We start from the raw sequence: 23,794 nt of genomic DNA, 5'->3' as shown, positions 1-23,794 counted from the left end.
TGTTGTGCTGCACAATTCTCTTAAGTATCTTAAGTGCTGTGCTACGTTGAAGCATCATGTACTCACCTGGGAGTAAAAAGAGAATGCAAAGAGCTATAAATTTAATGTATCATGTAATTTCCTTCAACATAGTTCTTATTTTGAAATAGGGTGTGTACCTATTGAGTGAAAGTCCCTTTCATATTAGGAAAAAGATCCTGCGTTTTGGAGTACATCCGTATTCCATTTGTTTCAGGAAATTTGGATCTGATTCCTATGCTTCAATCAGGAAATATCTATAGGAAAATTGGCATGCTCAGCTGAGTGTCGGTTTGGTGTTCAGAATATTTAATTTTAAATCTAAATAGTAGTTAAGGTTGGGCTTTAACAAATACTCTGGGGCACCACTTTTAAGAATTAACTCATATCCAAAGAATGCAAAAATGAAAAAGATTTAAAAATGTCACTTCATAAAAAGGTCTGTGTTTGTTTAATTCAGGCATCAGGAATTCAGATTAGCAGCTAGGTAAAATTTATCCCTGGAAGCAGGCAGCTCAGATAACTTAGGGTTAACCGACCTAAAACACAATTTGTGTAAGTTCTTACTGTTGTGTAACACTAATGTTTAAATATTATGAAAAGCCCAGAAATAGTTTGGAGTGCTTAGACTTGATGGACAGAATCTTAAGGAAGTACAAGACATGGAATATTATTGGAGTGGGTTTGAGAACATCATGCAGGGTAAAAGTTTATGGTTGGTGGTGGTTTGTTCTCTGAGGTTGTTCTTTAGTTTCCGAACATTTCATTACCAGGCTAGGTAACATCATCAACAGAACCAAAAACATCTACCACCCGAGTTACATTTTCCACTATATCTAAAAGTTTATGGTACTACATTAATGAATTTATTAAGGTGAAATAGGTTAGGGAAGTGGCTTCCAAACATGGAAGGTAATACCAAAAAATACAATTAGAGAAAGCAGAGTAGGACCATTTTGCCGAACAAATTTGTGAACCAAAGAGGCACACTCTTTAATAAGCCTAATAAATTCAGCTTCATTTGATTTATGTGATTAAGTTATTGTATATTACTCATTAGAACTGAAAGTAACTTCCTGTTTGGGCCAGTTCTTTTCCAACATGTTAGCTATCAAGTGTGTCCTGAATGTCCAGAATATATTCCCTATGTCAAAAGCAGTTAAATTTGAATTTGAGGAAACATTTAGTACTTTATAATATCTGTCAGTTGACTGCATGTGTACTGCGTTATAAATTTTTTTCCTTCTGGTTAATCAATTTAGAAACAATGTTCTAAATCATGGGTGTCAAACTCGCCACATCACGTTGCCGTCATGTGATGTATTGCAATGTTTTTTCACCTCATGGAGCTGGGGTGGGTGTGGCCTGTGCGTGATGCATCCGTCCTGCGGGGCTGCCAGTTTCACATCCCCTGTTCTAAATGGAGACCACATATTAAATTGAGTAAATGTTGGTAACAGTACATTTATATTCTGAAATGTGCAAATCCAGTTTTATTTGCTCCGCTTTGATACAGAATTTTTCTTAAAATCTTGCATGTTTTAATTATTTATTTTTGTTATACACCAGTGTGAGCAATTTATAATCTTTATGATACATTTTTCAAAGTACCCCCCCCCTTTTTTTTTAATGGCAGTTCTTGGTTCCCTCAGATCAAACAACTGGAATTCAACAGCAAAGAGGTTTTATTGATTTTTTTCAAACTAAGAAGTAAAATTAGAGTGTTAAATATCCTGTCAAATTTTACTAATAGCTGTATAAGTAGTCTGCACTGACAGCTGCAGCTGTGCATGTTCACAAACATGCACATGCACACACAAACACGCAATAGCATTTTAGGTACCTGGCAACCAGCTCGCCTTTATGGCTATTTACAACTTTTGGTGACACAACTATGATTTTCTATTTTTTTGCATCATTTATTTTTGGTTTTCAGCAAAAAGAAAAAAATGGTTTCCCCGAAAATAAGTGTTTCCCCGAAAATAAGACCTCCCCAGATAATAAGCCCTCCCCCAAAAATAAACCATCCCCGAAAATAAGCCCTCCCCTGAAAATAAGCCCTTCCCGAAACTATTTAAACACATGCGTGGCTGGTCCCCGCCATTTCCTCTGGTTAGGGTTAGGGAGATAGAGCTGGCAATCAGGTAAGTCAGCAAGTGGATCCCTGTCTTGCTCCATGCGCCCCAAAATAATAAGACCTCCCCGAAAATAAGGCCAAGCGCTTACTTTGGGGTTAAAAAAATATATAAGACACAGTCTTATTTTCAGGGAAACATGGTAGCAAAAAATCAATTTTGGGTAAATTGATATACTTAACAATCATGGCATTTGCTTAGTGGCCATGGTGTTTGCTTAACAATTGTGGGGTTCACTTTATGACCTTGGCAAAAAAAATAAAATCGGGTCTGTCACGTGGTGATCTACTTAGCAACTTCAATGACAGCATAATGCTTAATTACAGTTATAAGTCAAGGACTAACTGCATTCTGCTCATTGGATATTTCACACATAGCACGCGCGCGCACGCACACACACACACACACACACACACACACACAGCCATCTTCCTCCCCATCTCATTTGCTGATTCCTATGTTGTCCTATCATCACTGCCCTGTCCTTTATGGTTTTTAGAGGCCAGACTGTTTTGTTTTGTTTTGTTTTCATAGCATAGATCTTGTCTTAAAAGGGGTTCCTGTGCTTGGTATAGACAGTATATGTGCTGAAATAAGATGTCAACTTCTATAAAATATGTGAGCATTTGCCTATTGGTCTGGTTGTTGCTCTTGGCTACTCCCTTGAAATAGACTTCTGAAGTGGAGATTATGTAATAAATCTGTTTCTGTATAACTTTGTCCCATCCCAGATGGGAATTTTATTTCAGTTTAGTCATGGATTGTAGCTTAAAACAATAGCTCAGTTCTTGAAATGCTGCTGCACATAATAGTTCTCCAAAGATGGCTTTATCTCTGTTTCTTTTGATAAATTTCAGTGCCGCTTAGTGACCCTATTGGATGATAACAGCCTGCATTTATGGACCCTGAAACACTCCCATCATGGTACATCAGAGCTTCAGGAGGAAAGACACTTCACACTCCGTGGGCCTCCTGGGTAATTAGGATACTTCCAATCCTAGCACTTCTGGGCTGCTAAGAAAGCCAACTTGCTTGATATACAGTAGATTCTTCACTGTTGATAATTTCAAGGAAATATAAACTTGAAGTTCTCTTAAGTAATCTGTTTTTTTGTGGTATAGAGAATTGTGGTATGCGTCATCTTTTGTAAACCCAGTTTTCCTCTTGGCCTTATTTTAGCAAATTTAATTTGTTATTTCATCTGAAGCAAAAACCAACTGTGGTTCAGCAAGAAAATTAGAGGATGGATACAGTGTCTGAATTTAGCCTAAATTATTTCAATTAAAACAATGGCAAAAGTGTAGTGCAGATTTTAGGATAGTGATGAAGGGGGAAATATTAACAAGCATCAATCTAGAGTAGTATTTGCTACCCTGTTTCCCCCAAAATAAGACATCTGCTGATAATAAGCCCAGTCGGGCTTTTGAGAGCATGCCAATAAGGCCAAGTGCTTGTTTCAGGGTTCAAAGAAATATAAGACAGGGTCTTATTTTCGGGGAAACACTGTAGTATTTTGTTTACTATTCCTTAAACCCAGCATTGTCAAGCAGATGGGGCTATCACAAAGTTCTTGCAAGTTTATGTATTCATAAACCACATGACATTTTCTGTTTCTTATACGTTTCTCTGCCACTGATAACTCCAGAGTTCAAATTTCAGTAACTTGTCTTCAGTACTCCTTTCTGAATTCTTGCAAATAGATTTTGGATCAATTATTTATTTTATATGGTGTTACATGAATGTTGATTGCAATATCAAGTTCATTCAACTGAATCTTAAAACTTTTTTTTTTGTTTTTGTCCACTTCTAGTTCCCCTCCAAGTGCTACCCAAATTACAGCAATCCTGACACATTCTTCTCAAGAACTTCTGTATCTTGGTACTGAAAGTGGTAATGTGTTTGTAGTAGAACTCCCATCCTTCAGGGTGCTAGAAGACCAGCTCATCAGTCCAGAAGAAGTATTGCAAAGGTGATGTCATACACTGGGTTATGTTAGCTAATGAAATTTCTGAGATTTTGCCCTGTTTATAAATCCAACCGTAGATGTGGATATAGATTCTTGATCAGCATACAACCTGTCTGTATGTCATACATGAAGTCTGGAAGTTGAGTCATGGCGATTGGACTTCTTGTTGGTTTGAAACATTTTGCTGCATATCTAAGTAGCTTCTTTAATCTGAGCAAGTTGGTTAGGGGGAGGTTTCATTTCTTACCTAATCTGAATAGGCTCCTTATGTGGGTAGACAGAGTTGTTGGGATGTAAATATTCCAACTCTCTGTGAAGGAGTCAAAGCCTCCTCCTAGGAACATGGGTCAGCAAGACCTAAATCAGAGAAAGTAGCATTCGGGGTGGCCTATGAGTTTACATTTGTCCAATCTTGAATAACCTAGGTGATTTACATGTTTTCAAGGTTCAGCCTCCACACCATAACTACTAAAAGACTTCTGTTGTGACCACATTGTTCAGATAGGCCAAAGTACCATGTTGATTCCTTAAACACACCCCAGGAAAAAATAGACTGAATTAGATTATCTAAGTATGTTGCACTCAAACAACGCATGAGCTTAGAAATAGAAGTGCTTCTGTGGAAGATGAACTACCATACTTTTAGCAATTGTCCTGGAGCCTGCTGGTGAAAAAGCATGGTCTGCTTTGAACTGAAAGCAGTGGCACTGGCAAGAAGCCGTGTGTTCTGTCCCAGTTACGGACCCCAAATAATGCAGCACGCACAAAGTCTGTACAAACCTTAGTTTACTAAATTAAATCAGTCTTTTTCAAACAAAGGCTGTTAATTAACTTTCTTAACAGCCTACAAGAATCCAAAGAATAAATAATCGTAATCTTACTATGGTTGGCAGAAAGCCCAGAAGCAATTTGCAGAGAACTAAGATCAGGACGCGAAGGAGAGTGAACGAAGTTGTTCCCTGCAAATTGCCTCAGTCGTTGTCCTTCCTTAAATAGGCTAAGGGAGTGGCCAATTAGCCCCAAGCCTTACTCTCGAGGAGACCTCCTCTTGAGCCACTCCTGCCTTTTGGCAGCTCTGCGCACCCGTGCATTGAGAAGAGGCTCCTCCTCTTTTTCGTCTTCACTTATGGGAGCTTCTGGAGGTTCTGAAGGCCCTGGCTGAATCCCCGCCTCTGGCACGACATCTTCTCCAGCCTCCTCATTGTCCGACTCAAGTGCCAGCTGCACAGGCTGCTGGCGCAGCACCACACCAGCCTTCTCGCTGTTGGAATCAGCTACTAGCTGCATAGGCCGCTGATGGGCTGCAACACCATGTACTTGGCCTTATGATAGTGCAGCGGAAGATGGAGCCCTCCCATATTACAAATTTCAGTTTCTTTCTTTTGCTTGCACAGTAATATTACATGGCTCCATTTGTGTTTCCTCACAGAGTGCCAGAAGATTATCGGAACAGGAGGTCACTGGAATTGGTAGAAGTGTTACGGGAACATCCTCGGAATCCCAATCAGATTTTGATTGGTTACAGCAGGGGCCTCATTGTTCTCTGGGATTTGATAAATAAGAAAGCAACACATCATTTACTTGGCAATCAGGTACTCATGGATGCTGAAAGTTCCAAACAAAGGCTAGGAAATCCCCGTTTCCTTAGTTTATGTAGCAAGTTACAGTTTATGTTCATCCAAATTGATAAGCCGAAATGTGATTGGCTTGAATGTGGCTTAGTGTAGTGTATGAGACCATCTGTTGGTTTTTTTGTAAATTATTGTTTATGAGTTACTGTGGACCTGACAGATTTTGCTTTAATAACCTAGAATTAAATGGACTGGTCATTAACTGTAATAAAGAATCAAGCCATGAATGTATACAATACAATATGAGCAAGGTCATAGAACTCTGTGCAGACAAAGACCAGGGACATCTGGTTGGGCATTAACAATATCTTTTGTCTAACAATTATTATGACGTCCTTGCACATTATTTTTAAAAGGAGAGCAAGAAGGAGGTGAAAGAATATGCATTTTTCCTATCCTGCAGTTTATCTTTTAAGCATCCTTCTTCCTAAGGTAAGGAATAGGAAATGGATGTTTCATTACCCTTGTCTGAAACATGAAAACAAACAATCCCCCCCCCCAAATTATTATCAGGGTTTTATTATACCAGTTTATTAACATATAGCTAACCTTCAAGATCTCTAGTCCCTAAAATATGATTTCAAGTTCTTTATTAACATTTTCCAATAGCATTTTAAAGTGTTTGGTTTGTGGTTAGAATAACAGACTTCTGAACAGTCAGAAGTGCATCTTGAAAAGACAGCCCTTACACTGACAGGGTTAATGGAGAAACAAGAAGTCATAGGGCCCATGAGAGGAGAGAATATGCTATGGAGGGAGCCCACAAGTTGTCAAAGGCTGCCTTATCTCTTTTGAACGCTCTGTTGAACTTTCTTAGTTGGCCTGATTTGTCGGTTACACCATAAAAGTGAAGAAGACTGACAGCACTGTTTCCACATTATCACACATTTACTCTCTCTGATGAGAATATTGATTTTTTTCATTAGAAGGTCACAACGTATTAGGTCAGTTTGAAATAGAGAGACCAACCTTTCCCCAAAACTGTGGGTATGGCTCCTCTCCAAAAGTTTGCACTGGCTATGTATAAACAGAAAAAATGATTAAATCTTTCAGCAGCAGTCATATTAACTGTTCAAATTACATTTGGTTTAGCTTTTGTCCTGGCCCCACTTCTTTTTGGATGTGTGACCTCTGGTGACACTCTGACTCAGGTAAAGCTCAGATAAAGCACACTTCTCTGATTTGAAGATGAATGAATGTGCTGTGGCTTTCATGGGTCAAAAGTTCAGGCGGGTATATGCTCACCACCTTTGTTCTGGGGAGAAAATGCAGAGTAGCACACTGTGGTAACACCACCACAGCCTGAATCTGGCCAGTTCAGACTGATGGTATCTAAAGGCAAAGAGACAGACCAGAGTCAGCTCTCCTGTTAGCTCTGTGGCCTGGTTCAAAGCATTTAGCTACAGGAGAAAAGATCCTGTTAACAACTTGTAATGAACTCCAGATTTCCAACACATGATATTTCTATAAGGATTCAAGATAAAAGACGGAGAAATAAAGAGACTGTGTTTTAAATACAGACATTCTGAGCAAATTGATCCTGTTGCTACTTCAGGATGTGTCTCTTGTTTCTCTCTAGCAACTAGAGAATCTCTTCTGGATGAGGGATGGTCATCATATCATCAGTTGCCATTATGATGGGAGCTATACACAGTGGCCAGTTTCAAGCGATGACAGGCAGCCTGAGCCTTTGGAAAGCAAAGTACATTACGGTTAGTATGTGGGAAGCTGGGAAGATATACCTTTGGCATCAACTTTGATTCTGATTTTATTGGAAGTCGCCTTTGGTGAAAGGGGTGGTATATAAATTTGATAAATAAATTCAAAGCTTGATTTTAGAAACTCTGGACCTATAAAACTGAACATAACAGATTAGCTATTCCAAGAAGGCCTGTTCGGTTCAAATACCATATATGCCACCCTGAGGATATAAAAAGCAAGAAAGAGAGAGGATTGTTTAGTTCCTGATCAATAACATAACAATATATTGTGTAGAATTTTTTTAGAGCTTTGATTCATGTTGCTAGAGTTCCTCAAATGATGCGATAAAACAGTGCCACTTGATTAATTGCTACAGGGTTTATGTGTAAGCATGTGTTTATCTGAATGATTCTATGACCAGAGACTAAAACGTGTGCCAAAAGAAGCACTTGTATCGAAACACTTGGAAAAAATAGACTGCAAATCATAGAAAACAAATTACCAGAATTGCTAGACAGTTTGGTGTCTAACAGCAATAGCAATTCTAACAACTTTAATAAATCTTCTGGAGATATATAGGGATGGCAGGTTTTTTTAAACCCTTGAAATTATTTTTTTACCAGAAAATAGATGAAGGCTGTTCATATGAAACAGGATTAGCTTTTCCTTTTATCCTTCATGTTATAAAGGCAGTCTGAGTATACGTTGCTCTGCATAATTAGTTGGTGAAGCTGTCTGGCTGTGCAATTTATATGCAGTGTAGATGCTGTGTCAGCTTTACTAAAACTGTTTGTGAGTTTTGCAATACAAGAATATATGATACAATCTTCATAAATATTCTGTTGTAGGTCCCTTCCCTTGCAAGGCCATTTCCAAAATTTACTGGCTAACAACAAAGAATGGGTGAGTATTATGAATGAGTAACATAACAATGTTGTGTGTTGTCTGTATAGAGTGACTTTTTAGTAACGAGAGGCTATTCCTGGAAACCTGCAACTGGTTAAGTAACAACAACCATGTGTCCTTTTCTACATATAATAAAGATTTGTATATAGTTATCAGATACAATGTTGCTGTCTCTTTTTAGGCAATTTGAATTGATGCTGTGGCCTTTCGTACAGGATTTATAATCTGCCTTTTGCTACAGGCTTTCCTTCTCTTAACTATAAATAATTATCCTGTAATTATAAAATTCCATAGGCATATATCCATATTTCATATCATTCAGTGAAAGCCTGAATGAGAACAATGGAAAATACAATGAAGAAATGACAGCTAAAGATCAGATAGAAGAATCTTAAATACCACTGAAAATGATAGAATGAAAGGACTCCTTAAGTACTGTGTTTCCCCAAAAATAAGACCCTGTCTTATATTTTTTTGAACCCTGAAATAAGCACTTGGCCGTATTGCCATGTGTTCAAAAGCCCAATTGGGCTTATTATCAGGGGATTATTTTGGGAGAAACAGGGTACCTAAAATATAACAGTCAAGACTCTTATCAGATGACCCTGAGGAGAGAAAGTTCTCAGTAAGTTGCCACCACAAGGAACAGCTCCTCTTTAAAGGAGCTTTTTGGAAAAGCAATGTCTATTTCTGTAATGTGGGAACCTGCATTGGGGGATGAGGGAAAGAGATACTGCTTAGGGAACAATCAGGTAAGAAAAGGATAAGATCCCAGTGCTTAACAGTCAGAGAAAGAAACTGAGAATCTGCCTGAATTGATAAGGCCATTAAAAAAAGTGAGATTTGTATTTTCAGACTTGCAAGATTCTATTAATGTAGCCTTACCACAAAGTAGAATTAGGTCATCTGGTCATGTTTCCGGTCTGGTTTATCATGGAGGGCTGGCAATTTCAGATATGCATATAAGTAAAGTTACTTATTTACAGCAGTTATATATATATGATTATCTAAGCAACTCACAACAACACATAAGGAGCATATTAAAAACAAAGTACCCTTCCAAATCAATCATCCTCACAGCTCAACCTCCATTCTAGCCCAATGCTTGAAGGAACAAGCCACGTTTTCACAACCCACTGGGAGATTAAAAGGTTAAGGATCCCTCAGAATCTCGGTACGAGGCTGTTCCATGACTGAGACACCAAGACCACTATTTAGGCCTTACAATTTTTTTTTTTTTAATTTGATTTATATGCCGCCCTTCTCCGAAGACTCAGGGCGGCTTACAATGTGCTCAGCAATGTTTTTCTTGTACAGGTAGTCCTCGAGTTACGACCACAACTGAGCCCAAAATTTATGTTGCTAAGTGAAACATTTGTTAAGTGAGTTTGCTCCATTTTACGACTTTTTCTTGCCATAGTTAATAGTTAAGTTAATAACATGGTTGTTAAATGAATTTGGATTCCCCCATTGACTTTGCTTGTCAGAAGATTGCAAAAGCTGATCACATGTCCCCAAGACACTGCAGCCATCATTAATGTGAGTCAGTGGCCAAGCATCTGGATTTTGATCACCTGATCATGGGGTGAAAAATGGCCCTAGGTCTCTTTTTTCAGTGCTGTTGTAACTTTGAATGGCCACTAAATGAACTGTTGTAAGTCAAGGACTACCTGTATTGTATGCTTGCTAATGTTTTAAAGGATTTCATTCTAAAGATGGAGAAATGCAGTTTTCAGTAAGACCATTTTTAAAAAATCCTAGCTATGAAATGCTATTAAAATGAAGACTCAGAATATTATCTGTTTTTCTTTAAGGCTCCCTTACCTCATATTCCAAGGAGGAATGCCTCGAGCCAGCTATGGTGACCGGCATAGCATTACAGTTGTTCATGGAGGTCGGCAGATTGCCTTTGACTTCACATCACGGGTGATAGATTTCTTTGTCATTGCCAATGCTGAACCATTCGCAGGTATGTAGAAGGCTGAAATAGTGATCTAATACAGTATCATTTCTGAACTCTTGGAGATTAATTCACTAATTTGATTAGTGAGTGGTTTGTTCCCTTGTCACACCATTCCTCTATATTCCTTAGAACTGAACTGCTTGCCTGTTCATTTTTAGGTTCAATTACATTTAAACCCTAAGCCACTTAAGTTTTTAAAGACTGTGAAGCAACGATTAACTTGCCCATAACTCAAAATGTGTTTCTGATACCCTGCTCCAAATACCTTTGTTGCAGAGGCACATTCTGCCAAGTATCACTTTCTTTTGCAGATAATTTTAGGGGGTATGCCCTGGTTTTGCAATATTATTTTGTGAAGTTATCCGTATCGTCTGTTTTGCAAATATTTAGATACCAGGGTAGGGCGCTGTTGTTCATTCAAGCACTTTCATTTTGTTTTCTGTTTTATATCCAGCCTTTTATCTCGCCCAGTACAGTAGGTAGAAATGTACAATAATCTGTCAGTGGCTTTGTTGTAGGTTGCTATCATCAGATTCTTTGTTTTGTTGTTGTATATATCACATATATTATGCAGTGATTTTATTCCATTAGCTTGTATTAAATACACAAAGTATATTCAAAGTTTAAATAGTATTTAAATGTATTAAATGTACATTAAAGTGAAAACAAAATGTTCAGATAAAGGAGTGAAATATAAAATGTTGGGGAAAATTGATTTTAAATATTGATAGTAGTTGAAAAGTCACATATCTTCCCTATCACAATACATTGATATAACAATCTGAAACGAACCTTACTTTATTGAAATGCAGGAACTGTTTCACAATGTTAACATCTTTTTTCTGATTTGCACCAATACATCATAGTTTTGTTTTTCTTAATTGCTATCTGGAACATTTAATTGTACAAACAAATAGTTTAGAGCAGGAAGGAAATTAGACCTGCTTCTTGTACTGGTGATTGCTGGGACTTAATGAGGGACAGACTTCAAGGTGAAAGGGCCCAAATGTCCTTTGGATTTAAGCCATTCTTTCTTCCCTCAAAGATTTGACTCCTAATTTACCAGGAAGCACTGGAGACTCATACTACTTGGGAAGGCTATCTTAAGTATCTGCGAATGAGTAAGCTTTCTTCATATGAAGCCCCGGGCTTTTCCTTATCTTGGTCTTGCTCCATCCCTTTGGCTTTGCTTCAGTTGCTTCCAGACAGAAGGAACTGTTAATGCTCCATTCCTGTTCCTTGGGGGCGGGGGAAGAGAGAGAGAGAGAGAGAGAAAGAGAGAAAAGAAACACAAGCATTGAGCTCAGCTTTCTTCTGTGTTGCTGCCAAAAGAGGCAGTGCAACCTCAGTCCCATGGAAGTTCAGGGTCCTAGTGACAGTGCTTTGCTGACAAGCTGCTGGCACAAACCGCATGAATTGCAATGTAAACCGGAACTTGCCTGCTTAATCCAGGAAATTGTTCAGTCATCTGAGGTTTCTGTGGCTTGCAGTGGCTGCTTTCTGAAGCCTTAGCCAGTCTTACTTATTGTTTGTTTTGCTCAGCACTTTGAGCCCTTCGGTCACTCATTGTCCATGAGTAATATTCCTATAATTGTACGCCTGGTGTTGAGAAGCTGTTGTGTTTATTCAGGGTCTGGGCTCCAATCAGTTGGGATGGCTTCTGAAAAAACAGGTTGTTGGGGAGAGTGTACAAAAATGCTGGCTACTCTGCCAGTTGGAAATAATACGAGAGGAGAATATCTCTCTTTTCCAAGAACTGCTCCGGTGGAGAAATGGCACTCTTTTTTTATTATTATTATTATTGTATGTTTTATACAGTGTTTTCTGCCTGAAATGTGCCACCAGATGTGGCCATTTCAGATGGCTTTGTACTTTGACTTAGCAATGCCTAATGAAGGAAGGTTACCAGTAATGCTTAAGCAAAGTTTACATTGCACGGATACCAGCTTACAATGCATTTTGCAGGGTGTTTTCTTGGGCCACTTTTTGCATAGGGTGGGATATGTTTTTAATTGTGAAGATGTGGACTAATAACCAGATAGATAGGTAGGTAGGTAAGAGCCAGTTTGGCATAGAAACCAGGAAAACTCATCATCTCCTGTGAACTCACACATCTGTGGTTGAGATTTGGCTGCCTGCTCATAACAAGGCTGATTCATCTGCTGTGTGAGCCATGTCTGTGTGAGCACCTTGGCCTGAAGTGACATCTCCATCTTAGACCTGTATTGTGGGAAGTGCCAGGGTTTGCAGTGGCAAGGGCAAACACAACCCTGTCTGATTTGAGGATACATTGATGAGAGGTTGGAATTCTAACTCTGATGAGAAGAGAGTCTGGTTGGCCAAACATTTCCCTCTTGGTCTAGGAGGCATAGGGCATGGGGCATGGTCCTCTTGGAATGAGAAGGGATGAAAGCAGGAATTCCGGGAGCTGAAGGGGGATGGAGGTGGGGAGGGTTCTATGTGCCCAGGGAGGGGGTGGGGCCTAATGAGAGGCAGCCTGGGGGGGAAGTGTTAGGGAGAAGTTGGCATAGCTTCACTCAGATAGAGTGGCAGGTGATTTGGGCATGAAACCAGAAATTGCTTCCCAGAACAGCAGTTATGCATAGAACATTTTGCACGTCCCTATTATTACATTTCACGAAAGCAAAAGTATGCGTATATCATCAGCACTCAGGAAGAAGTCATTTGGGTGTTCTAGAAGGTTCTTATCTTGCTTATCTCCTTCCTTAAATAAAGAAATGTTTTTTATCAGATTTCAGGCAGTTCTATAATTACTGTATTGATTGATGACATATAGTAGGAAAATGGTTAATGGTAATTTTACTTGCAAAGTGCACTGCTTATGTTATAGATGCTGGCACATGTTTGAAGGGAGATTACAATCCTACCCAAAAATCTTCCTCTTTTCAGCATAACATACTCTTTCCAATAAATGTCTGTAAAATTATAGTTTGTTAATTATTGTTAAGTTTATTTATTGATAAATCTGTTTACATCTTTGTGTCTATTATGTTACACAGTTATGTAATTTTAAGTTTTTTTTAGAGGAAAGAAGGAAGAATTCATTTACTTTTTAAAAAAATACTTTTTTTGAAAAATAAATCAAATTCTGCCTGGAATTAAATATGAATACCTTTAATTAATTTTTGATTAATTTAAATGTTGCTACCTGTTTACTTTTTTTTTTTACATATAAATCATGTGACAATTTAAAGTTGCATGTGATAAAATTGTTAAATATGAAATTTTAGATATTTTTAAAGATTTGACATTTTGGAGGAGCTATGAATAATTCTTTGATAACACATTTTCTGAGCTTCCAGGATCCACTGTAACCTGAAAACTGTAACGATGCATTAGCGGAAAGTACATGCTGAGACTCTGGAATGGAAATAGCAATAGCACTTAGACTTATATACCACTTCATAGTGCTTTACAGAAATGTGTGTATAGTGATCATAGGGAAGAATCAGTGTTGCTAACTTCAGTTTTAATAGTATATATTTTAACTGAAATGTAATGCTAACTTATCTGCATTTTCTTTTCCAAAAGCAAATTAATAAGTTCTCCAGTAGAAGTAGTGTCAAAGCTATAACGCAATTCTTATTCTCCAGATAACGATTCTCGTAACTAGCCAAGTTGGTACATTTTAAGAACCTGAAATTTACCCAATTGGCCTAAGTTCAAATTCCCCCTGGGGCTAGATTATGGACTAGATAAAGTGTTGCAGGTTAAAACTGAATTTAGACAAAAGAAAGAGCTTAGTGGGTTGGGAAAGAGCTCAGCCTTTCAGAAGGGACTTTTTTCCCCCTCTAGTTACGTATGTCTCTTCCTGGAAAGATCTGATTTAGCTACCAATATTGATGGGTTTGTGTACCACTTGATTGGATTGTTGTAATCCATTTGGTGAAAGGGTGGATGCCCTTGAAAAATTAGCCAAGCTGTCAACTGAATTCAAGTCTGAGCATGTAACACTTTTCTGACTAAACCATGTCGGTTCCCAATAGGTTTATCGCAGGGCTGTCTTAACGCATGGGCTTGATGGGCACGTGTCCGTGGGCCCCACGAGCATAGGGGCCCCATACTAATCTGTGTATGTTAACTCTTCTATGCGCCTTGTATCATATAAATACAGCAACATATTTATTGCATTTAACTGCATTTTTAAATTAATACTAACATGCAAATATATGTTTAATTTTATTGACCATTTACATTTTTATTCCTGCGAGTAATTGTCGTAGGGGCCCCAGTACACTGCTTTGCCTGGGGGCCCATAATGCTGTTAAGATGGCCCTGGGTTTATGGCTAAAATGTCATTAAAATCCCTAAATGTTTTGGAATTTTCTGCCTTGAAAAAATGACTTCCTCTTTAAATAGTTATCTGGGAATTACATTCCTCTGGTAAAAGCCTTTTGAACATGCCATTTTGGACAGTGGATTGCCTTCAGTTATAAAGGCCATGGACTTTTGGGTGGTGGCTCCAGTGCTATGAAGTTCCTTTCCATAAAAGTGGAATCTGATGTCACTTTAGAATGTTTAGGAAAAATGTAAACACTCACTTTTGTCTCTCAGTCTTTATTCAGTGGTGGGATTCAGCCAGTTCGCACCACTTCGGGAGAACCGGTTATTAACTTCCTGAGCAGTTTGGCAAAGTGGTTGTGGGAAGAAATCATTAGGGGCAGAGATTAAATTACTTGATTGTTAAATTACTTGAATCCCACCGCTATCTTTATTGTGTTTCTATGTTCCTAGACTTTACAAAAATGACACCCAGGGGTTTACAACATAAAAATGTGAGATTCCCCTAACTCAGTATTAAATACTAGATTCTTGCTGAACCTTTAACCTAGATAAACCTTGTAACTAGTATTTTGAGTTTGTGCACCCCTCTGTGAAATGATAGTTATAGATGATTCTCTCTCCCACAGAGTTTGATGATCCTTCCGCCATGGTGGTATTGGCAGAAGAAGAACTAGTAGTAATAGACCTGAAGTCTCCTGGCTGGCCATCTATCCAACCCCCGTATCTTGCATCTCTCCACTGCTCGGCCATCACATGTTCTCACCATGTCTCCAACATTCCTCTAAAATTGTGGGAAAGGATCATCAATGTTGGGAGCAAGCAGAATGTTCAGTTTTCTAATATGGTATGACTTGCATGTCCTACTGAAATAGGAATGCATTTGAAGTGGATGTAGATTGTGATTATTTTTCTCCTTGGCTAATACTGAATTTTGAATGACCTCAAATAAGGCTTTGGAGGTAAAAAGTATTCCTGCTTCTAAGGAAATATAGGAGCAAAGGGGAAAATGACAGTCTCAGCACCAGTTTCATTTGATAAATTGTATAGTACCTGCTTGATTGACATTAGAGGAAAAATAAAGAATATAAAATGAATTAGAGATTGTGAATAATCCTGCCATGGTGATAAAGTACTCTTTGCTAGCACTAATATAATGTGGCAGAAGTATGAATCCAGAACTTACCTGCTACTCATTAAGGCAGCTGCATTATTTTTCACTGGGGGGAGGGGTGGGCTCATAGTATTCCTGGAAATAGGAACAGTTGTTTTAATTGGGACAGAGACAGGTGCTTCATTTGGTCTTCTCCATAGTTCACCCAAATCAACTCTAAAATATTGCATAGCTCACTAATGAAATTATTGGTAGATAATTTTAGCCACAAAATTATCCCAAGAGTTTGTTATTATGAGGAAAACTAGTTTTCCCACTAACACTAATGCAGGTAGTCCTCAACTTACAATCACAGTGGAGCCCCAAATTTCCATTCCTAAGAAAGACAGTTGTTAAGCCCCATTTTATGATCTTTCTTGTTAAATTAATCATTGCAGTTGTTAGGTTAGTAACACGGTTGTTAAATGAATCTGGCTATCCCATTGACTTTGCTTGTCAGAAGGTCGCCAAAGGTGATCATCATGACCCCAAGATACTGCAACCGCATTAATATGAGTCCGTTGGCCAGTGTCTGAATTTTGACCATGCAATGGTTGTAAGTGTGAAAAACAGTCCGAAGTCATGTTTTTCAATGCAGTTGTAACTTCAAATGGTCACTAAATGGTTGTAAGTCGAGGACTGCCTGTATCCCTTTGCTTTTTTATATGTCACTCTTGTGTGTCATGCAGTGAAGCTTAATCTTCCTTTTTATCTAAAAGTAACCGAATCCTGTACTTCTATTAAATCTTGCCCAATTGTATAGTTATCTGCTTATAAGATTATTTCCAAGCAGATCAGGAAAGAGTATCTTTCTGAAATTTTGGAAAGGTGTTGTCTTGTCAATTGGCAGAGCTCAAAAAAACTGAAATTGGGCCAGATTTCATTAGCACTTAAGAGTGTGAAAGCTAAGATTTGCTGCCAGCCTGGAAGATGTATAATGGGTTGCGTGAACCAACCTTACCTGCTGATCTCTTGTCATATCCATGTTCCTCAGTCCCTACAGTAACTCTGTTATATAGATATTTGTATAGTATAGGAGAAGGGAGACTCTGGACATGTATTGATGTACATCTGTAGAGTTTCTTAACAGGAAGGGGGATTTGTGTTCAGCTGCAGTCCATCCTCACATGGAAAAATTGCACATGAATGCATGCAGTCATACATGCATAGAGTCATTTCAGATTTAGATTTTTAGATTTTATTGAACTTCTATACCGCCCTTCTCCCAAAGGACTCAGGGCGGTGTACAGCCATATTAAAACACATATACACCACAAAATTTAAGAACAATTTAAAAACAAATATATAAAATTTGGCCCACGAAATTAAAAACTAACAAACACCCAATTTAAAATTCCTATTAGGCCAGCCCGGCTTGTTGGAATAAAAGAGTCTTCAGGGCACGGCGAAAGGTACGCAGGTCGGGGATCATACGAACCTCTAGAGGCAGCTCATTCCAGAGGGCTGGTGCCCCCACAGAGAAGGCTCTCCTGCTGGGTGTGGCTAGTCAACATTGTTTGGCCGACGGCACCCTGAGGAGCCCCTCTCTGTGGGAGTGTATTGGCCGGTGGGAGGCTATCAGCGGCAGAAGGCGATCTCGTATATACCCCGGTCCTAAGCCATGGGGCGCTTTAAAGGTGGTAACCAACACCTTGAATCGCATAAACAAGTGGTTGATGGATTTTAATTGCTTCCTGCTACCAAGTCTTTTATTCTGTAAAGACATCATGGTCCTTCACCGTTTGTGAACTCTCCTCCCACAATTTCTCTTTTCCCTTTTCCCAGCCCTGGCCAATTAATGGGGGTACCAGCAAAGCTCCAGATCCTCCCCAGCGGGATTTACTGCTTACCGGGTAGGTATAAGCATGCAAATTCATCCTTGGCTTTACTCCTGTAGAAACAGTAACTCGTCACTGCCTTATTCCCCTCTGCTTAGTCTGTAACAAGCAATCAATAGAAAATAAGGGCCATAACCTTTGCAGCAAGTAAATGAGGTGCCAATCATTTTGGAAATGACCAAATTGCAGGCTTTAAATTGGCTTTCTGAACACTCCATTTTAAAAACAACCTTTTAACATGTAAGTAAACAAGTGGGCTAGGATGCTACAGGTGATGTAATCCTTCATGCTCTGCACATTAAGTAGCCTCATATTGCTGCCTTATCTATCTAGAATTTCAAAAAAAGACAAAAGCGTTCTAAAAGGATTTTCAGGATTTTTGTGCAAATTCCTGATTGTACTTAAAGTTTGTACTTAAAGACCCAGACACTTTGCCAGTTAAGTTAAAGAGAGATATTTGCATGCAAGAGTTGGGATATGTAGTCCTGAAAGCCAAATGTTACTGATGCTGTTTCTGGAATATGATACTTCTTCACCAAACCTCATATACTCAATTAGGATACAAATCAATTTCTGATGTACTGCTGTAAGCAGTAAAATGGGGATAGATCAGTCATTATCCCCCCCCCTCCCCCCACACACACAACAATGTGAGATCTGTTTGATCTCACATGAAGGTGCATGGAATATATATCTGTGTGTATACATACACATGTGTAATACCAACATTTTAAAAAACACATTCATTTTTTAAAAAAATAGCTGTGGTTTATATAGATCTCCTATATCTATCCTGCAAAAATCAGGAGGGTAACAAAGCGTTGCAGTTGGTTCAGGAATTTTGTAGCTGTAATTTAAGAAATGAAAATAGAGGAGGAGTGGAACTAGAGAGAGGAAGATTGGTAAGTCCAGGCACCGATTATTTAAGTGTTATGTAGGGATTAGACAGACTAGTAACCATGGTAGGGAAGGATAGCCCAAGACTAGTAAACCAAAAGTGGACTGATAAACATTCAAATTGTTTATGGCAATTTATTTCTTTTATATTTGATTTACTAAGTTGAGCAATGAGAGAGAAGCTACTTTAGAACACTCATTGGAAAGAAAAGTCCCTTTCCAGGTAAATATTTTTTAATATACTTCAGAACTATTGGAAACAAATATGGATAGAACATAGCTGCCCTACTTTTCTTTATCTTGATGAACTAAGAAGGAGGAACAGGTACAGGTGTCCTCAAAAGACTTGCTGCCAGGCACCTGCAGACTGATGTGACCAAGAAATGTTCTGGGGCAGCTCTTCTTTCTGCACTAGGCAGATCAGCTCAGTATTGGTTTGGGCTATATGCCTATCTGTATAGTATAGGCTCAGTATGCACTTGATGACATTCTTCCCCAGTCTGATGACCTCCAAGTGGTCTTCACCTGCAGTGACATAGATTTCTAGCCAGCATGCTGACTGGAGATTATGGATCTGAAGTCTAAATAGTCTGGAGACACCAAGTATGGAAAGGCTGCCCTACAATATTCTGCCAAAACTGCTTTGAGGTGCATGCAGAGAGAGATCAGTGTAAAAAGGAATTTCGCATAATGAAAGTTTTGTAAGCCTACATGAATAACAAGAGGAAATTTAGATTATTTTTTCCCCCCATTAATACTTAATATGTATTGACTAAAACGCTTCCACCAGGTTAGCCTTGATTATGGAGCAGCCAGTCATTCAGCATCTGTCTTGCTTAGAAATCAGGGTGTGATTCTGATATAACCTGCCTTTCTGCTTTGGGCTCAGGCATGAGGATGGCACAGTGCGGTTCTGGAATGCATCTGGTGTGTGTCTAAGCCTCCTGTATAAACTCAGCACAGTGAAGGTGTTTCTCACTGATGCAGATCTCAATGACAATATGAACCAACTGGGAGAGGATGAATGGCCTCCACTGCGCAAGGTAAGCAGCCTTAACCTGCCGAAGCCAAAGCTTGTTCCGTATTATGTACTTTCAAAGAAGTGCTCTTTGCAGTACTGTATTTTTGTGCTCAGGTGATATTTGTTGCTTCTTTCTCTGCTGCATTAGGTTGGCTCCTTTGACCCTTACAGTGATGACCCCAGACTTGGAATCCAGAAGATCTTCTTATGCAAATACAGTGGCTATTTAGCTGTAGCAGGGACAGCAGGACAGGTACTAATAGGATGAATATATATCAAAGGGATTTGTATGGGCTATTGTAGCTTAGAGACCTGTGCTTTCACACTGGTACAATTATCCTTCTTAATTAGACAGATCTGTTAGATCGTCTCTGTTATCCTAACAATTTCAGGGTTGGGGGAATTGGATGAAATCCAGCCTACTCAGATATTGTGTCCTTTCTGTGCTAATCTGGCTAAAAAGTGGATTCTCAGACAATGGTCTCTTCACTGCACACTGGGGAAATAATTTCCAAACTCTAGCAAGCCATATCTCTTCAGCAGTCCTTCTGCATGCAGTACCCAAGTGTTGCTATTTACTCAACATGTGTTCCCAAATACAGCTACAATTACAGGTAATCCTCCCTTAGTGAACCCAGTTATGATCAGAATATTCATTACTAAACAAAGCGGTTATTAGATGAAATATCATATGAATTGATTGCTTATCAAGAGCAGTTCTAGTAATCCTGGTTACGATTCACTAGGCTAGGACTATGCCATTGTTAGGTCAGGACCTCATACTTCTCCTGCCCTGTTCATCTCTTCAGCTCCCCCCCAATTTGTTTCCCCCAAATCTCTGTCCTTTTGACCTCTCTGCACTCCATTTCTGTGGCCCCTGCCACCCCACCCCAGTACCTGTTGACTTTCGTTAAAACCAAAATAAGGAAATAAAATAACAAGTATATAGTCAGACCAAAACATGAAACTTGATGGTGAATCCAACTAGCAACACATATATCACACACTCAACCAGAGGCTCCATCCAGACTAGCCCAAAATGTGGAAGATGATATTGTGTTTCAGGAGATTCCAGAGGGCAGGCACCATGAGAGTGGAGGCACACTTCCACAATGCCAGTAGTTGGCATTTTTGAATCAAAGAAATCCAAAAGAGATCAACTAGGGCAGACGCCACAGGAGATGGCAAGGAAAATATCAAGTAACCAATAGATGGCCTTTTAAAAAAAGAAATCAGGAATGCATCAACTAGGCTTTACATCACATAGGGCTTGATAGCTTATAACCAACTTCTTGAGTTGCACCGAGAAGCTTATCGGCAACCAGTGCAGCTTGCAAAGTTAACCAGCCCAGTGCAGACATATAGTTAGATGCACTTGATGTGTAAATGATGTATCACCTACTCGAGCAGGAAAGGCCAGTTATGACAAATAAATCACATATGCATCTATTTTGTTCTAAAGTGCATTCCTGTAGATACAAATTTGCTTTTAATGCTTCTGTTGGATTTTCATTGAAATATATTACATAAACCACAGTAGATTCCTGATGAACTTAGAACCATTTTAAAAACTGATATAGGAGTCATTCAGATATTGACTGCAAGAAGCACTTGTATTGATTTGTCAAACAGTATTTTTTAATTATTAGCCCTTGTCCCAGTCTCCATAAACACGAAGGTAGCAGCCTGTCATGCTCAAGTAATTTTATGAATGATTTTTCTTTTACTGGTTTTTTTTTAAAGGCTGTCATAAAGCGAATACCAACAAGCAGCTGGAGTAGCACTATATGTGTAAAAATCTCTTGTTGCACTGCTGGATAAAATTTTAGACATTTCACAAAATGCTTACAAGGCATAATTTTCTAAATGTTTAGGATAATACTGTTTTGGGTAATACGTTCTTGTTCTTACTGGTCATAGCGTTGTAAATGTTCCCCTAAAAGCTGCTTGTGCAAAAACATTTTAATACAGGTAGTCCTCAGTAGTGACCATTCAAAATTACAATGGCACTGAAAAGAGTGAGTTATGACTATTTATTTATGGAATTTATATTGCTGCCTATTCGCCCATGGCGACTCAAGACGGCTTACAGAATATAAAACCTCATATAAAAGCAATAAAACTAATAAAAGAAGAGTCATATAATAACTTCAAATAATAAAATAACCCCCCACCCTGGCAACAGCATTTCACACGAGCCATTTAATGGGCTCCATCCCGCTCTGGGTTCCCCAGGTTCGCTGGCAGAAACAGGTCTTCAGTCTTCATTTCTCACACTTACGACCTTTGCAGCATTCCTATAGTAGTTATGTGATCAAAATTTAGATGCTTGGCAATTGATTCATATTTACTGCAGTATTCCAGGGTCATGTGATCCTCTTTTGCGACCTTCTAAGAAGCAAAGTCAATGGGGAAGCCAGATTCACTTAACAATTATGTCACTAACTTAACATCTTCACTGATTCACTTAACAATTGTGGCAAGAAAGGTGGTAAAAATTCATTTAACAGATTGCTTATTTAGCAACAGAAACTTTGGGCTGTTATGGTTGTAAGTCGAGGACTACCGATAGTCACTTTACTACCAGATAAGGCTTACATCTTGCTTCTATTTTATTTGGACTTTTTGGATGTTAAAGCAACATCCTTTTCTTGGATTATGTCCCAAAATAAATGTGATGGTTGGAATTCCCTGCCCCTACCAAGGAACATGAAAATAAAGCAGTCTGAAAACAAATGAAATGGTGAATTGTTTTGCGCCGGTAAAAGGAGGAAGTGTATTTATTTTGGATTAAATGCTTGTGCAAATAATGTGGGATTTGCAGTATCGAGATTTCACAGGGCAGCTATGAATGAAATCTATCTCTATCTGAAGGTCCTTGTCATGGAACTGAATGATGAAGAAGCGGAACAAGGGATTGAACACGCAGAAGCAGACTTTCTCCAGGACCAAGAAGGCTACAAGTGGAAGGGCCATGAACGCCTGAAAACCAGGGATGGGCCTGTCCAATTTGAGCCTGGCTTTCAGCCATTTGTCTTGGTTCAATGTCAGCCCCCGGCAGTCGTCACATCACTGGCCCTTCATTCAGAATGGAAACTTGTGGCCTTTGGTACAAGCCATGGATTTGGGCTGTTTGATCATCAGCAGAAGCGTCTGGTTTTTGTGAAGTAAGTCACTTTCTGGGAAAGATGATACTTAAAAGAAGGCTTATGCGACATGTATTGATATACAGCTTCTAAAGCTTTTCTGTTTTCAATTCTGGTGTTACTATCATATTTTTTGACATAATAACCTGGAGGTTTTGCAATGAACTCTAACCCAGGCAGGGAATGGCCTAGGTCACTGAGTCCCAGTTTTTTACATTCTTGGAGCTCTTTCAAACTGCACCACCATGGCTGCTGCTAATTCGGAGGTGAGAAAAAAGACTTAAAAGTTTAACATAACTGTGAAAACAAAAAGGCCATCCTGTAAAACCCACTGATAATTCTGTTGCTATCATAAATGGGTACTATGCAGCCTTGCATGGTTAGCATTGCTCTACCTCTGGGTTGTCTAAACTGGCCGTGGCCGTGGCCAGCACGTGACGCATCCGGCCCACAGGCTGGGAGTTTGACAGCCTTGCTCTACCTACTTTGATCTTAGCTTCCCTAAACTTTAAATGTAACTACTAGCCATCAAAGCATTGCTTACTCCTGATTTAAGTAAATCATTATCCTCCTCATTATTAGATTAGATTAGAATTCTTTATTGGCCAAGTGTGATTGGACACACAAGGAATTAGTCTTGGTGCGTATGTTCTCAGTGTACATAAAAGAAAAGATACATTCGCCAAGAATCATAAGGTACAATACTTAATGATAGTCATAGGGAACAAATAAGCAATCAAATCATATTAGGAAACAGTCAATATAAATCCTAAGGATACCAGCACAAGGTTACAGTCATACAGTCATTAATGGGAGGAGATGGGTGATAGGAACGATGAGAAGATTAATAGTAATGCAGACTTAGTAACTAGTTTGACAGTGTTGAGGGAATTATTTGTTTAGCAGAGTGATGGCGTTTAGGAAAAAACTGTGTCTGATTGTTCTGGTGTGCAATGCTCTAAAGCGTCGTTTTGAGGGTAAGAGTTGAAACAGTTTATGTCTAGGATGCAAATATCTGTTAAATTAGTTGTAATTTGTACTGGACATCTGAAAAATAATAGGAAAAGTATCAAGAGTATGTCTGTATAATTAGATGGAATTCTCTGGGCAAACTATA

The 23,794-nt window shown here is 38.9% G+C and overlaps 1 protein-coding gene across 2 annotated transcripts in view; it reads left to right on the top strand.

Moving 5' to 3' along the window:
- The window catches only part of LLGL2 (LLGL scribble cell polarity complex component 2), a 71,892-nt gene that overhangs the window by 27,633 nt on the left and 20,465 nt on the right, over positions 1-23,794 (top strand). For both annotated transcript variants that reach the window (XM_070934624.1, XM_070934623.1), the window contains exons 5-15: positions 3,011-3,129; positions 3,964-4,122; positions 5,549-5,711; positions 7,330-7,462; positions 8,300-8,354; positions 10,172-10,326; positions 15,252-15,469; positions 17,561-17,628; positions 19,400-19,553; positions 19,680-19,784; positions 22,406-22,698. In XM_070934624.1, the coding sequence (XP_070790725.1) occupies positions 3,011-3,129; positions 3,964-4,122; positions 5,549-5,711; positions 7,330-7,462; positions 8,300-8,354; positions 10,172-10,326; positions 15,252-15,469; positions 17,561-17,628; positions 19,400-19,553; positions 19,680-19,784; positions 22,406-22,698 (1,622 nt within the window). The remainder of the gene's footprint in view (positions 1-3,010; positions 3,130-3,963; positions 4,123-5,548; positions 5,712-7,329; positions 7,463-8,299; positions 8,355-10,171; positions 10,327-15,251; positions 15,470-17,560; positions 17,629-19,399; positions 19,554-19,679; positions 19,785-22,405; positions 22,699-23,794) is intronic.

Source organism: Pituophis catenifer, unplaced genomic scaffold (assembly GCF_029215685.1).
Source record: "Pituophis catenifer annectens isolate HBS135680 unplaced genomic scaffold, rPitCat1.0.hap2 SCAF_2, whole genome shotgun sequence".
In the NCBI taxonomy this organism is placed as follows: Eukaryota; Metazoa; Chordata; class Lepidosauria; order Squamata; family Colubridae; genus Pituophis; species Pituophis catenifer.
Note: the sequence above shows the minus strand (reverse complement) of the source record. Positions and strands in the feature narration are given on the sequence as shown.